At 47.0% G+C, this 16,889-nt stretch overlaps 1 protein-coding gene and 1 long non-coding RNA gene across 2 annotated transcripts; both read right to left on the minus strand.

Moving 5' to 3' along the window:
* Window positions 1–530: 530 nt before the first annotated feature.
* LOC127297359 (uncharacterized) lies at window positions 531–6,746 on the minus strand. Its single transcript, XM_051327668.2, has 3 exons — window positions 5,884–6,746; window positions 3,388–3,565; window positions 531–1,537 (listed from the first exon to the last, which is right to left on the minus strand). Exons 1-3 carry the CDS (start codon window positions 6,439–6,441, stop codon window positions 708–710), a joined length of 1,566 nt encoding a protein of 521 aa, XP_051183628.1. The 5' UTR covers window positions 6,442–6,746; the 3' UTR covers window positions 531–707.
* An 8,980-nt stretch (window positions 6,747–15,726) lies between these two features.
* Window positions 15,727–16,889, minus strand: LOC127297360 (uncharacterized). The gene is made up of 2 exons (XR_007849096.2): window positions 16,327–16,889; window positions 15,727–16,056 (listed from the first exon to the last, which is right to left on the minus strand). It is a non-coding gene; the product is annotated as an uncharacterized lncRNA (long non-coding RNA).

The raw sequence follows: 16,889 nt of genomic DNA on the forward strand, positions 1-16,889 counted from the left end.
CATTGCAAGCAGAGACAGCAGACTTCAGACCATAGCAGAGCAACAGGAAATAACAACCAAGGTTGAGACGAAACACAATAGGAAGCTGCACATCGAACTGACTGAAACTAAAGGCAAGCGCACAGTATAGCAGCTTCTCTGCAACCTTACAGCCCACTCGAACATCGACACACTGGGACTGCAACATTGGCCACAGCAGAGCAGCTTCTCTGCAATGTAACCAGCTCACACGAACATTGACACACTGACTGAAAACATGGCTGACACCGGGAACACATCCGCTAACTGAAACTAGGGAAAGAACTAACATAAGGAACATAAATCTCAAACACCCTGGGACGAGGCACCTAGAGGCAGCAACTGCCGTATTCAGAGCAGGAGCTATTGACTAGCCTAAGATCGATGTAGAGGAAACACTAGGCTACCACAGCGCGATAAAAGATGGGTTTGCCGACGATCATGTCGTGTCATTGTCGTTCACGGCGTGTCGCAGGTGAGGTGTAATAATAGGAAAAATGATTAACGAAAACTGAAGCCACAAAACCCATCATGTATACACACCATATATCAGTCTTGCCATGTTAACACTCAACTTCACATACGTACATTCGTTGTGGCAGTGGCACCCTTTGGAACCCTACAAAACCAAAACCACACCGGCCGACCGGCGGCACACGGCACACGCACGTACGTAGAACGAGCCCACGTCAACACCGTGCTGCCAGGTCGCTCACCAGCTCCGCCACCAGCGCGTCCATCAGCAGCTCCCCCACCGCCACGCTAACCTCCCGCTCCTCCTCGCCGACGCACATCCACCGCCGCTCCCGGTCCATGTCCGCCAGCGCCGCCGGCCCGGCGAACAGCACGTCCTCCACGCCCCACCGCGTGCCGGCGCCCAGCAACCATTCCTTGGCCGCACGCACCAGCGCCCACTCGTCGTGGTCGCTCGATGGCCTCACCGTGCCGACCACCTGCCCCACCTTTAGTTCCCGGAGCCGGCCGAGCCCCTCCGCGAGGAAGTCGAGCAGCAGCCGTTCCGCGGCAGCATCCGAAGTGGCAACCGTGCCGTCGTCGTCCTTGAGGAGCCCCTCGAGGAGGCGGTAATGGAGGTGCTCGTCAGGCTCGCGCTCTCCATCATCAGCGCTCCGATGTTGGTCATCGGATGAAAGTGTCGTCGACGTCGTCGCTGAAGCGCTGTCGTGGTCGGTAGATGACAGTGTCGTCGACGTCGTTTCTGACGACCTGGCGTGGTCAGGATCGCCCTCTTCATCATCGGCGCCCCGGTGGTGCTGCTCATCGGTCGACAGTGTCGTCGTCGACGTCGTAGCTGACGATCTGTCGTGGTCGGTGCTGGCGCTGCTGGAGTCGCTCTGGGCCTGCGTGTCACCCGACACCGACGACGGCCTGGAGTCGTCGGACGCGATGAATCGTGGCTCGAGATCGACGGGGTCAACTGCTGCCTGCGCCAGGCCGTCCAGCCGTCGGATCTTGTGCAGCGGCAGCGGCAGCGGCTCGTGCGCCGAGCTCGACGACGTCCCTGCAGTTGCATCGACGAGGTTAAAATTCAACGGGCTGTGCATTGTTAAACTACAGATGGATTAAATTATGCTACAGACTGATCGGTACTAAAAAACTTGTCGATTTTGTTTACTGCACACGATGCCTATGGAAGAAGTACCGTGTGATCTGATCGATGGACACGACGGGACAATCGTCGCGATCAGATGCGACAGGTCAATCAGGATCTAGATTCCGCTGCTTCTAGCATGGCAATGCGTGATGGATGGATCGAGGACACTCGATGAATGCACGGAGGCGAAGGTCAATCGGGAGGTCCAAGGACAACCACCGTTCGGAAAGCTCTGTCCGCAATGCGTCTGTCTGCCCGTGGTCCACCGGCACACTCAACGGTTTCGATGGGGGCCTGGAAAAATTGGTGCGGTTTTAATGGCCGTAGCGTCGTGTCCGAGCAGGAGACGTGAAGAGCGCCGTGGGCCTCCCGGCGTGGCACGCTTGCCAAGATTATTCGGCTACCTATTTCGATTTCTACTATATTTGATCCTTTGGAAGAAAGAACTTCTACCACTATTTGTGGAACAGTTTTACTAGTACTCCCTCTTTTTCAAAACAAGATGTCTATAGCTTTTAGTTAAAATAACAAAGTTAACCAATCATATGCTCCCTTCATTTTAATTCACCCTGCGTTTTGGCTTGAGTCAAGTCAAATTTTATGACGTTTGACAAAATGTATAGGAAAAATATCAATATCTGTAAAGCCAAATCATACTAAAGCCAAAATGCAGTGTAATTGTGAACGAAGGGAGTAGGAAAAAGGTAGTATCAATATTTATAGTCAACAAAATATTGTTATAAGCTTCGTATACTTTCATAATGTGTGTGTTTGGTGTTGTACGGTGCATATTACTTTCATACGGTTTATTAGGATATTGCACACTTTGAATAAAAAATTAACCATTAATTTGGCAAAAAAAAAAGATACTACCTCCATACCGGATTAATAGGCAATTACGCATTTCGAAAAACAAGTTTAACTATAAATTTGATCAATAAATATGAGATATATGCCACAAAAATTATACCGTTGGATTCGTATTCAAAAAATGTTTTCAATAATATAATTTTTGTGATATATATCTTATATTTTATTGACCAAATTAGTAGTCAAATTTATTTCTCGAAGTGCGTAATTGCCCATTAATCCGGTATGGAGGTAGTATATGATTATACCATTGGGTTTATATTCAAAAGAAGCTTTTAATTATATAACTTTTGTGATATATATCTTATATTTTGATTACCAAATTAGTAGTTATTTAAAAAAATACGTAATAGCCTAATTAACCGGTATGGAGGGAGTAACTGATATTGTCAGCATCGTGTTGAAATACACTTTGTAATGATAGCAATTTTATATCAAATATTTCTTATATAAATAGATTAATTATCGGTCATAAATAAAACACGAAAAACAACCGTGCCTTATTCATTGAAATGGAGGGAGTATATGTTTATGTTTTTTTTGTATCTTTAATCAAAGTTGAAAAGTTTGGCTTTGACCAAAAATATGGAAAACTCTCTCCATTCGGAGTAAATGTTCTTCTAGCTTGTCATTAGTCAAACTTCTTTGAATTTGACAGGGAAAATGTACCACGCAAAATTAATATTACTCGATTTGTCTTAAAATGTAATTTCATAATCTACTAATTCGAAATCATACACGCTATTTTTTGGCTAGTTAATTTCCACTTGGATTTGATAGTTCAGGCTAATCTTTCTCAGAAATAAGAAGTTGCAAACTTTTTTCCAGCGTGTTATGAAAAAAATGGAAACTTGGTCATGTATGCAATCTCGGAGCCGAATGCTTACGTTCGAGATCGTGCTGGCGCTGCAGGAAGGAAGGCGAGCAGGTGCCGGCGTCGCTGCGTTCGTCTCCGTCGTCCTCGTCGTGGAAGGGGAAATCCATGACGGATACCGGGCTGAGCTGCTGCTTGTCAACCATGGACTCCAGGCTGCCGCTGCCCACGGGGTCGCCGTCCTCCAGCGCCTGCAGTGCATCATACACCATCGATCGATTAGCCACCTCATTGTTGTCAAATTAAAGAGTGAAAACGCTGTAAAAAAAACAATACCAGGTGGCCGCGCGCGCTCTACTACAAAACCCGTTGTCGGCAGAAGGTGCCGATCGGTAATAATGCCATAAAAAGAAAGAGTACGGAGGCCATTTCGGATGGTTCGATACGATCCTCTCCTGGATCTGCATCTCTGAAGACGACCACGACGAAAGACAATTGCTCGCATGCGTGGAGACGGATCCAAGAAGGGAAATGACCAGACCACAGCACGTACTGTTGGCATTTTCCTTTTGGTCGCTGCTAACCGCGCGCTAGCTACGTGATCTATCGATCGATGGATCGATCAGGTCATGGTGCCATTAATGGCGGTGGTGGTCACCGGCGGACGTAGTGCCGGCATCGCGTGCGTTGCATCGGACGGCTGTGCCACGCAGAACGTGGCCTGCCGTTTTCGGGGCAGCTGGCTGGCTACCTACCTGGTGCGCTCGATCGTGCCTCAACAGGATGGTCGCTGCAACGGAAAAGTACGCTTCGTCGACTGCCGTAGTTATGTGTTCCACGAGGTCACCTTGATGACGGGCTTTGCTTCGTTCAGCAGGAAAATTAATCACCAGGAGCGCCTAGGCAGGGCACACTAGTTAAATTCGTGACCCCATTTGAGGTTCACTTGAACCTATGCCACCGTTAGACTCTCTTTACTCGACTCCCAGACGTGCCTGTAGGGCACTGATCAATAAAGCTAGACGTACGGACCGTTTTGGTTACGGGAGTTTTACGGATAAACGTGGGTGGAATCGGTTGGATGATTTGCTCCCACCTTCCATGATTTCCAGGCTGCAGAACCCTGCCTTCCCTCCACGTCAGCGCGTAAGTTCAATTCCGTAGGAAATCCTTCGTATGTGTAGCGTTACTCGGCACTGATCACCCGGAATAGTGACTCTCGTTACTCCTAAATTTAATAACCTTCTGGCGGTGGCGTCTAGTGCTGGACTAACTAAAGAGCTGCTCGGCTCGTTAAGCTTATCAGGAATAACGAGCTAAACTCATCATTTGTCTTTGTTCGTTATGTGTTTGCGGGCACTAGCTCATAAGTTGCTCGCTAAAATTGTTATAGAGATATATTTGCTAACAATTTAAAGTAATCCATATATGCATCATCGTTGCTGTGGCCAAGGAGTCATCAGGATCTGGCTAAGCAAAACTAGCATCAGAATTTGGAGCAAAGCAAGCTATGCATATATAGGCAGCACAACGTGCTACACGTTGGGTGACTGGATGTGCTACATGTTAGGTTGTGCACTTGTGCCTTTGGGTTTTGGTCATTTCAAGTTTGTCAGAAGATGGGATCCTCACCTCACAAAAAACAGTTATATAAGCTAATGAGCTGCTCGTGAGGCCCGCCGCTCGCTTGTTTACGGCGTTAACAATAACGAGCTTAAATCACGATTTGCTATGTTTGTTACTGTAATAAGCCGAATTAAGCGAGTAGAGCAAATACACGCTCATTATGCTTGCCGAGTGCCTAGGGGTGTCTTGACTGACAGCACCGAGCCATGGAGAAAAGCCATTCCCATTTCTGAGGTACTCGTCGCAAAGCCACTTTCCTTTAAAAATACCGATGTGCACGCACAGGTCCACCTGTCAGCGAGTTCCAAGCAGTTAACGCCGGCAGACGCTCGCCGTCTGTTGGTCCGTGGTCGATCATCACGCGCGCACGGGCGGGTACAATCTTACTAGACTAATCATCTCCATCACATCAAATCAAATCAAATTCAAAAAAGAGCATATTTTGGGTTCACCGACAGAAAGATGCCATCCAGTCTCATCAATCTGCATAGCTACTTCAAGGTTTACCATGGTACTACTACCATTTGGGTTTTCTTTTGGCTACCAAGGCATTAAAATTTGAGAGAAAATTTGTTCGCAAATGCTAGAAAAAAAAATGTAAGCGTGGAGCACAAAAGGAAGAAAAAAAGAAAGATTTTGCAGATTTGCCAGTGGCAGAGATGTGTTTTTTAAAGGAGATAGTGACGGAGATGTGCGGATTGTGCTCTTCCTACTGTTCTGATTTTGAAATGCAATGCGAATAGAAAATTTTGGCCCGTCGCACCATGTAGTATGTGCATGGCGCGTACGGGCACAGCGATCGATCACCAAACTCTACTGTATTTATCGCCGCGCCAACCAACAAATAAATCGCGCGCAATGATTGAGCAGGCATTTACTAACGCGCGATGCAAGGGGCAACAGGCAACTGGTCAAACATGCAGAGTGATTGAGAAGTGCTCACCGTGTGCCCGTCTCCGGCGGCGACGCCGTCGCTCGCGTCGTCGTTGGCACTCCCCGTGCAGGCCGAGGACGTCGACGGCGACGGCTTTTCGGACTCATCCGAGGCGCCGGACTGCAGCTCCTCCGGTTGAACGAGAGGGTCGGCGACCTCTGCAACTGATTCCGAGCATTGGGACGCGGAGCAGCTGCTGACGACGGGCGACGGGAGGCCGAGCGAGTCCCGCTCGTCGCCGACGCTCCAACCGTACTCGTCGTCGTCCCCGCGGTGGCGTCTCCAGAAGACGAGCCGCCGCGAGAGGCTCCTGGTGAGGCGCGAGACGGTGGCCAGCGACCCGGGGCTCCTGGGGAAGAGGATGGAGGACAGCGTCCGCGACGGGCTCCGGCGGAGGTCGGACTCGATCAGCAGCTGCACGGGCGCCTCCTTCGCCTGCAGTGCTTTGCCGTCGTCGACATGCCGGGGGAGGCGGCGCGGGTAGGAGCGGAAGCCGTCGCTGCAGCTGGACTCGCACTTGAGCTCCAGCAGGTCCCGCAGCGTCATCAGCGGCGCCGCCGACCCCATTGCTCAGGTCGCCAGGCAGCAGGAGCTAGCGTGCTGGAATGAACTCAGTGCCGGCGGCGAGTGGCGCGCGTCCGTGGGAAATGCATGTGGGGGTCGTGGTCGTGCCACTGAGCTAGGTTTTATGCCTGGGCTGGAGTGATGCGGAGGTGGGCGGCGCGCGGGAGGGAGGTGGCGGCTGCCGGCGGCCGCTGGGGCAGGTGGACGGCTGGCGGGGGTGGGGAGGTCAGCTTAAGTAGTGCAGTGGAAGTGGATGCACGCAGCGGGCATTTCAGCTGTTTCGCCAGGATGGATCTTTCTCCTCCGCTCTGCTGTACGTACGTGGTCACCTACTCGCTCGCTCGCTCGCCGGTTAGTGAGTCATCATCAGTCACGCTCGGCGATTACTGTAGACAGTGAGCAGCACAGCCACTGATCAACGAGTGTTCCGTGGCCAAGTACCGGATTATTACTTCCAAAGGGTAGCTACAGTGTCAACAACACATGCTTGATTTCCATGATTTCCTGAATAGTACTGGTATATCAAATAATGTGCACGGTGTCGGTGCGGTGTGTGTGGTGCGATTTCGTGACCAGTACTAGCAGGCAGCCGATCGGGCGTGTGTAAGAACATAATTTGTGAGAAGAATGTGTGGTAGTAGTTGCAACATACTTTGTCTTAAGATTATGGAGTAGTGTAGTGGGTTGCATACTGTATAGATGATCTGAAAACAATAGTAATACTGTAGAGATTAGTCAAGCAAAACTTTTGTCCCCTTCGACGAGTACTGCTGTTTGGTTGCGGGTCAGTTGCAAAAATAGAAAATTCTGTTGAAACTCAAAAGGCAAGAATACTAGACAAAGTAAACTACTACAATGTTGCAACTGTAGTAGCTCGAGCTTCTTTCTAGTGTTTCAAGTAGTGCTACTCCTACTTCTCATGGTACACGACAAGTTAATGGTCCTTCTCTTCTTGATTTCTAGGGTATTGATTTGGTATGTTGTCAACAAACCTCAATATCTACTTGCTTGCCCACCAGCTACAAGTCACGGCCGTCTATTTAATCGGTATTGCAATAGCTCTGTGGTTAGGTATGGCGTACTTTTCTTACAGAAACAACTATTCATTTATAGCTAAAACTTATGTTTCATTTCGAGGAAGCAAATATTGTTCCAAAAAAAGCAGAATTGTTCTTTCTATATTTTGTTCCAACCCGAAAAATAAAAAGAGCAAAAATTGGAATTGATCTAAAATGGTAACTTGTTCTTTACTAGATCGACTCGAAGACACTTCGATAAATTTTGTTCTCCATCTTCCATGGAAGAATATCAATCCTATATGATCTCGTCGTTAGGATATTCTTCGATACTACTAACAAAGGTCCAAAAGTGTATCTACCAGTTGGTTATTTGTACACACAATGTGGTCTAATATTCCTAAATTTTTGGATGTTACAATTTTGAAATTGTTTTCTTGGTAGGTGCTTTGCAAAAAAAATATTATAGACACTTAGAAAATAAATAAAGGATTTTTTGTGCAAAGATAATTTAAAACCCTAACATCAACATTCCCTTCCACCCCAATATGCACTCATATGCGTAATATTGGGTCATTTGAACAAACTATGCCATGATTTTAGTCATGACCTAGCTCATTTGGCTTGTAAGCCCTAAAACTTGGTACCTGGTAGGTCATTTGAACAAACTATGCCATGAATATTTGAGAAACTCAAGTTTGTTATTTTTCCTAGCAACTAGTTCACATAAGATGACACGGTGCGAAGGTTTGAATTTTTTTAATTTTTTAAATTATTTGTGTCTGATTTGAATTGTGGCCAAAATGGTGGGCATGAACTTTGTAACCTAGGGGCTGAATCTTGCAGAACTTTTTATGTATCTATGATGAAACAAAAGGTTGGTAACCTAAAAATATTTTTTTGAAAAAAATCGTGAGCAAACTATCAAGCAACCGTAGTTCAAAATGGCTCCCCTTCCACCTGAATCGACCACTATTTTTCCTTTTCGTGAGAGGTACCTAGAAATATTTTGAAAGGCAACCAGTTGATTATTTGTACACACAATGTGTTCTAGTATTCTTTAAATTTTGGATGGTCCAATTTTGAAATTGTTTTTTAGTAGGTGCTTCAGGAAAAAAACCATTGTTGATACTTAGAAAATAAAAATAGATTTCTTGTGCAAAGAAAATTCAAAACCCAAACCTAAACATTCATTGTCATCCCAAGATGCACACGTATGCATAATATGGGGTTATTTGAACGAACGATGCCATGACTTTAGTCATGACATAGCTCATTTGGTTCGAAAGCCATTAAATTTCATAAATGGAGGCCATTTCTAAGAAGGTTGTTCCAGAATATTTGGGATACTCAAGTTCAACATTCCCTTCCACCCCAATATGCACTCATATGCGTAATATTGGGTCATTTGAACAAACTATGCCATGATTTTAGTCATGACCTAGCTCATTTGGCTTGTAAGCCCTAAAACTTGGTACTTGGTAGGTCATTTGAACAAACTATGCCATGAATATTTGAGAAACTCAAGTTTTTTCCTAGCACATAAGATGACACGGTGCGAAGGTTTGAATTTTTTTAATTTTTTAATTTACTTGTGTCTGATTTGAATTGTGGCCAAAATGGTGGGCATGAACTTTGTAACCTAGGGGCTGAATCTTGCAGAACTTTTTATGTATCTATGATGAAACAAAAGGTTGGTAACCTAAAAATATTTTTTTGAAAAAAATCGTGAGGAAACTATCAAGCAACCGTAGTTCAAAATGGCTCCCCTTCCACCTGAATCGACCACTATTTTTCCTTTTCGTGAGAGGTACCTAGAAATATTTTGAAAGGCAACCAGTTGATTATTTGTACAACAATGTGTTCTAGTATTCTTTAAATTTTGGATGGTCCAATTTTGAAAAAAAAATTAGTAGGTGCTTCAGGAAAAAACCATTGTTGATACTTAGAAAATAAAAATAGATTTCTTGTGCAAAGACAATTCAAAACCCAAACTTAAACATTCATTGTCATCCCAAGATGCACACGTACGCATAATATGGGGTTATTTGAACGAACGATGCCATGATTTTAGTCATGACATAGCTCATTTGGTTCGAAAGCCATTAAATTTCGTAAATGGAGGCCATTTCTAAGAAGGTTGTTCCAGAATATTTGGGATACTCAAGTTTGTTATTTTTCCTAGCAACTAGGTCACATATGATGACATAATGCAAATGTTTTATTTTTTTGATTTTTTGAATTACTTGTGCCTGATTAAATAAAATGTTACCAAAATGGTGGGCACTAACTTTTGACCTAGGGGCTGAATCTTGCTGAAATTTTATGTATCTATGATGAAATAAATATTTGGGAAACCAAAAATAATTTTTTGAATAAATCATGAGCAAACTATCAGCACCACCTGTAGATTAAAATTCCCCCTTCCAACTTAATCGATCACTATTTGCCCTTTTGGTGAGAGGTACCTAGACATACTTTAAGATGCAACCAGTTGGATATTTGTACACACAATGTGTTCCAGTATTCTTGAAAATTTGGATGGTCAAATTTTGGAATTGTTTTTTTGGTAGGTGCTTCACAAAAAACTCATTACGAACATTTAAAAAATAAATAATGGATTTCTGTGACAAGACAATTCAAAACCCCAACATCAACATTCCTTGGCACCCCAAGATACACACATACACGTAATATAGGGTCATTTGAACAAACTATGTCATGATTTTGGTAGCGGGAGTCTCTCGGTATATCATGTTATGTTAGGACATATGCATAAGATTCTTTTCTATAAAACAAAACCTTTGTATTGTTTCGTTCTAGCTATGCCAGCGGCCGAGCTGTGCCGATGGTAGCCCTCGGCATAGCACCATCTATATTTACGGTCTAGCTACACCGACGGTGGCCACCGGCTTAGATCTCACTATGCCGACGGCCAAGCTATGCTGACGGTTTTTAATCGGCCGTAGCCATCTAGAGCCTGCGCCGGTGGTCTCAACAAATGGCCCTCGGCATAGCTATTGGCCATCGGCATCTCACCGTTTTCCTGTAGTGATCGGGGTACGTAGTACGGAATATGGTTTATGTATGTGCATCACAATAATGAATTTGTTGTTTGGTCATCACAAAAGTCCTCATCCACGGATTAAATTTCTCAATCAATTTCCCAAGTACCATATAAATGTACCCGCAAAAAAAGTACTATATAAATGTGGCCTTAATATGCTGACAACAACGAGCACATACTAGACCATAACCCTATAGGCTATAGCTAGGCAGCCATACCACTTCATGAGTAGTACGTTGGTTCGGACAATCATGCGGGATCGGGCTTTTCTCGCGTTGTACGTGCTCTCCTCATCGAGCCATATATACGACCTTCGTTCCATTGCGTGCGTGTCAAAATAGTCAAGCGAGTACCACGCTGCAATTTACTGTGGAAATGAAGAGGGGGTCACATGTACGTGATCAATTGTTTTTGACAACTCATTCGCTTTATTCGTGTATATGTGCAGCCGTAATACGTAGGTGGTATAGTTTATTTTCTTGGGCGTACATACGTACGTCGTATATATAGTTACTGAACTTTATGTTTGTGCTCGGGCACTTGCTAAACCACGCCATTTTGTCCCCCCTCCCCCTCCGCGATTAAAATCTACCGGACCAAAAGGTGGTAAAGTGTACTGCAGCCTAGCGTTGACGAACCTGTGAAGCTTCGGCGCTGTTTCCCGGACGGGTCTCGATTCGTCGCCGTGAGATTCGTTTTGTCACCAGGTAAAATATGCGTACGGAGGCACACGCGTAGGGGATTACACACAGGTAGTCTCCGTTCTCGGATTTTGTTAATTTGAGTAGCTGTAGCGCTCTGGGAGCAGGAGACCAGGAGTGTCAAGTTCTGACTCCAGCTAGCTCTGTCATAAAACAAACGTCAGATAAACCTTGATATGGGAAGCTCTGGAAGACTGACACCGAATAAATTTCGTGTGTCTCTAGAGACTAGTAAATTGCAAGTTGCCAGCGTGTCGATGCCTACAAAATGCAAGAAAAGAGGACGGCAGAGGCATTGAGGCAAGGATGCGACTACACAGTGGTCAGCCACTTTTTAGTCTAAAAAGTGGTCAGTTCGGACAGTCTATTTTAGGAAAGATTTCAAAATTCCAAAAAAAAAACCCAACGTTTCCATCTTGTATCCAAAAGCTACAAAGCCACCGGCGACTCCAGGCTCACGCGCTCGCCCACACCGCATGCTGTCCAGATCCATGGACCGGTAGAAAAGTTACTTCCTACCACCACTGCTCGTCTGTATTGTTCGTTGTTTTCTAGTGTGAATGTGGGATTAAGCTGCAACCGTTTTGCTCATTGTGGTCTAGAGTAATCACCTAAGCAGAAGTTTATTTGAGGATATAAATGAAGCTGCATATGCTTTACCAATTGCTTACATCCCACAAAATGGCGTGACTAGTAAAACATTGACTTACTACAAATAAAAATCAAGAGAATGGATTTTGTACACGCAGGTATGGGTATGGAAGCTATCCTGTCCACATGTTCCTCTTCGAGATTCGTGCAATATGTTCCACTCTCAGCGCCTCTTTCACATTATGTCCCATCGTTAGGTAGTAATGGTCAAACCCATCATGTACCTTTGACCTGGGGCCCCAAGAATCTCGCGTTGTGTATAGGTATAGCCTTTTGTGTCAATTCGCTACGTCATTGTCCTTGTCCGGCCGCGGGTAGGGTCCATGACATGCTAATCTCAGCTCGAGCTTCGCTCGAGAGAAGGCTGCGGCCTTGACTTGGAATGGTGAGCTGCGGAGTGCGGAACCACGAAGAGGAGGACGCAGTTGTCTCGGTCACGCCGGACAGCAGGGGGGCGCCCCTGCAGAACGCCTCCACGGCGGAGATGAGCTTCCCGGGGAGGAGGCCGACCTGGTCAGCGGCATGCGCGCACGGGGAAGGGGATGCGACGGCGACGCAGCACCACGGGACCGCGGCGAGGAGCTCGGGATGAGCCACTGGGCGAGCCAGAGCGCGCACCACGTGTCCGGGTCAGCGACAAGTCCCCGTTGTCGCGCAGCTTGCCGCGGCCAGCGAACGCCCGACAGGCGGCGCAGCGCGCAGGCCAGCATGTCCGCGTGCACGTCCTCTATCGTTCTGCCGCGGGCGGAGTCGACGACCAGCCAGCTCAGCTGTGGAACAACGGCGGCGAACTTCTTGCAGTCCACGGCCTAGACGGCGGCGAGCTGTGGAACAACGGCGAGGAGCACGTGTTCGTCTCGACCACGCGGGAAAGCCGGCACATCCACCGCAACCGCAAATATGAGCTTCTCAGGGAGGAGGCCGACCTGGTCGGCGGCGTGTGCGCAAGGGAAAGGGACGCGTCGGCGAAGACGCGGCGAGGAACTCGGGTTGGGCCGAGGCAGAGCGCGCGCACCACGTGCGCTGGTCCGCGGCGAGCGCATGGAGCCCCGCTGTCGCCTGTCGGGCAGCTTGTCGCGGCCAGCGAACGCCCGACAGTCGCCGCAGCGTGCAGGCCAGCACGTCCTCTATCCTCGCCCTTCTGCCATATCACACTACTCCCATAGGCCAATCTCAAATCCAAGCGCTGAATCTTCTCTTCAAACTCCTCGCGCAGAGACGATGTATTGATGCTAGTTTCAGCTAAAAAAATTATGTTGGTTAACTTGTGCACAATGGTGGCTTCCTTCCGGAAGGCTGCCGCCTACACACGCCACCGCCGGTCGACCATGACGAATTGACGATGGCCAGTTCAGCAGCCACCCCTGCGCGTCCACCCGCTACCAGAAATGCCACGGGGGACAGAGAACATGGCACTTTGACATTAGATGACTGACGACGCGCTCGTCCATACCCTGCCGTAGGGCGAGCTCGAGCTCGACAGCTCAGGCGCGTGTGCCTGCCTCCATCGAAGAACTCGCACCGCTCCAGCCGCGCCGTGCCCTCCCGGCCCACCGCGTTAGCCGCCATCCTCGCCACATGCCTCCTCTGCATGCCAGTGAGCACGCATCCCTCGGGCTTATCCTGTAGCTCCCGCGAACTCGGCAGGCCGCCGGGCTTGCGCTGCAACTCCCACGAACTCAGGACGAGGAGACGACGGACGCGGCTAGACCGGAGCGGCGACGAGCGCGACCGGGGTGTGGAGACACGGGCGCGGACAGGGTAGGCGACGAGCGCGACCGGGGCGGGGAGGCACGGGCATGGCCATGGAGGTGACGTGTGCGACCGGGGCAGGGAGTCACGGGAGCTGCTGGGCGGCGATGGGCACAGCCGGGGCGGGGAGGCATGGCCTCCGAGCTGCACAGTGTCAAGGCCGAAGACTGGAGCTGCCGCTCCCAGGTCGGAGCTTGCCATAGACACCGCAGAAAAGCTCGGGAGAACGAAGAGGAAGACATGGGAGACTATGCTTCGTCTGGTTGAAGAGAAAGATAGGTAGACGTACACCAGAGAGAGAGAGCTCGCCGACAAGTAGCTACACAGAAACATGACGGGCACGTCTTGTCTGCTACCTTTTCAGAGATTCTCTTTCCAAAATTCAGATTTAGGCAAATGCAAAAATTTAACCCATATGTGCTACTTATCCGAATCACGAAGTAATGGGTGGTTGAGATAGCTCGTGTACCCATGTGTGCGTGTACAAACTCATTTCCGTAAAAATCAACTTCCCGATAAATAAACATACATCTGGAGTAACATAGAATTATATCAAAAAATGTGCTACTTCTAGCTCAAAATATAAAGTTATTTCGATACATGTAAACTACTTTTGTCTTAGTTATAGTTATTTTTGGCTCAAAATATAAAGTTACTTTTATGCAAATATAAGATACTGTATGTCTAAAAATGTAGAGTTACTTCTGGCTCAAATTTAAAGTTACTTTGGGAGAAGTATAAGCTACTATAGGTCTCAAAATAAAGAGTTACTTCTCGCTCAGATATAAAGATACTTCGGTACCAGTAAAAGTATATGACCAGAGTTACTTCGCTATAAACATAGTTATTTCGGTACAAGTAAAAGCTACTATATGACTCAAAATATAAAGTTACATCACTATAAAACATAGAGTTACTTCGGTACAAGTAAAAGCAACTATATAGCTCAAAATATAAAATTACTTCGCAATAAAATTAAAAGCTACAATATGACTGGAAATATAGTGTTACTATTTCGATATAAAACATAGAGTTACTTCGGTACAAGTAAAAGCTACTTAATTATGGTTGAGAGCACGTCTCAAGTCTAGGTGAAACACCAACTTGTAAGTGCACACACGGCTAGGAACAAGAACCAGCAGCGACACGGGCACTCAGGCAGCATCGACAGTCTTTGCTACCAGTTAGCAACGCGCTTGGTTAAACACGACGGGTTACTTAAGTACCGAGAGACCAAAAAAGATCTACGCTGTGGGTGGAGCAGCCTGGCAGGTAGCAGCTGGATGAAGGAAAGCTCGTACCCAGATGATTCATGGCTAAGTGATGCACGCCCTGCTGGCGAGGAGCCATGTTGGTTGTGCCTATACTACTCCACTACTGCTAATTCAGGAGAAACTCAGTTTACTCTTGCTTCAATCTAGAAAAGATCAACAATGAGTTTGACAGAGAACAATATGTAGACTATTCTTAAAAGATCAAATAGGGCTGGCCCGTATATACTTTTATATGGCATCATTATCAAACAAGATATACTAAAAAGGTTATGCAAATAATCAGCAATATCATATAGAACTTACAATAGGTAAATGATGTGAAGACACCAGAAGCAGAATAACTTGTTTTTTGACTGATGACAGGCTTAATCCAGTTGCAAACAAGGGTATTCGGTCCGATAGCAGACTCAAGTTCATCATATTTGTGTTTCTATTCATGAGGTAAAGAACAACTTTGCAGCAGTAAGTACAAATAAAGTTTATGGCAACGCCGTGTGTAGCAGCAGGTACTGTGGGCAATGCAGACTAACATCCAGACCAAACTACACTTACTCTTAATGAGTAGCCTAGTTCAGAGACAACAAAATCAAAAAAAGTTGCAGCAGGTTTGGGGCAAAAAGTTTGACAGTGCAAGAAGTAACATCCAACCAACATGTAATTACTTTTACTCTGACATATGGATGTTAAACCAAGAACACAAAAGAAAATACTTCTAACTTGACAAAGAGTAACATCCCAAGAACACATAATTACGTCTAGTCTAATATATGGATTTACATCAAACTACACAAAAAATTACTACTAGCTTAACAAGGAGTATCATCCCATCAAACATAATAGCTGCTAGCTTGGCAAAGAGTAACATCCCATGAACATACAATTATTTCTAGCTTGGCAAAGACTAACTTCCCATTTACAGACAGTTACTTCTAGCTCAGTACATACACAAATGAACCACAATCCAGATTGTTCACAATGTTGAAACTAAAAATACTATAGCACTAATCCTCCTTATACCAATCTCTGATACAGATACACAAAAGAAACTGAAGTGAACAAGAAATCATACACTGAAATTCAGAACGAAAAAGTGACCATGAACTCGTCAAGTAGAAGAAAAACAACCTCTCATATGCACTGGAAAACCTTAGATAATCCTGCCACACAAAAGAATTGTTGGTGGGTGAGATAAATTAGAACAACACGACGGGGAAAACTAACCTAAATCGCAATTTATAGATCTGCAGTTGATAAGTGCTACGAAACAAGCAACAATTTTTGTATGAATCAGGCAACAAATTCTCTACGGACGAACCATAATTGGTTGGAAAATAAACTTGACATGCAGAGTTGATAGTTATATAGCTACAACGTTTGTGAGTCCGCGAGGAAGGATCTATGGCGGGGCCAGAGCACCTCAGCCTCACCTATATATCTCCGGCGAGTCCACGAGCAAGAATCTATGACGGGTCGACGGCAAATCGAGGACAAGCGACCACCAGCGGAACCCCTTCCGCGCCCACCAGCAGCAAAGACCCTCCATTCGCCTCCCGCGCGCGCGGACAGCAGCAGCCATGCCCTCCCATGAACCACGCCAGGCTGGTGGAGCCATACCCTCTTCTTGCCCGCGCCCGGCCGCCTGGGCCCTCCACCGCGCGCGGCAACCAGGACCCTCCACCCGATCTTGGCCCATACACCATCGGCCGCCGCCTTGGACCAGGCACGCACCGAACCCAGTTGCTCGGACGCGACGGATTCCAGTTTTAGGAGGCGACCGGAGATTGGGTGCGGAAAAGGGCGCTGTCGGCCGGAGTGGAGGCTAGCAGAGCTCGCCGGAGGCCGGTGATGGATTCAGGGCGGGGCGCGTCGACGACGGTGTATGGGTGCGGGGCAGGGCTCGCCGGCGGCTAGAGAATGGAGATGGATGTTGGACGGGTGCGGCGCTGGCCGGAAATGGATGCGAGGTGCGCCGCGGGTTGGTACTGGCCAC

The sequence above is a fragment of the Lolium perenne genome, chromosome 4 (assembly GCF_019359855.2).
Source record: "Lolium perenne isolate Kyuss_39 chromosome 4, Kyuss_2.0, whole genome shotgun sequence".
Taxonomy (NCBI): Eukaryota; Viridiplantae; Streptophyta; class Magnoliopsida; order Poales; family Poaceae; genus Lolium; species Lolium perenne.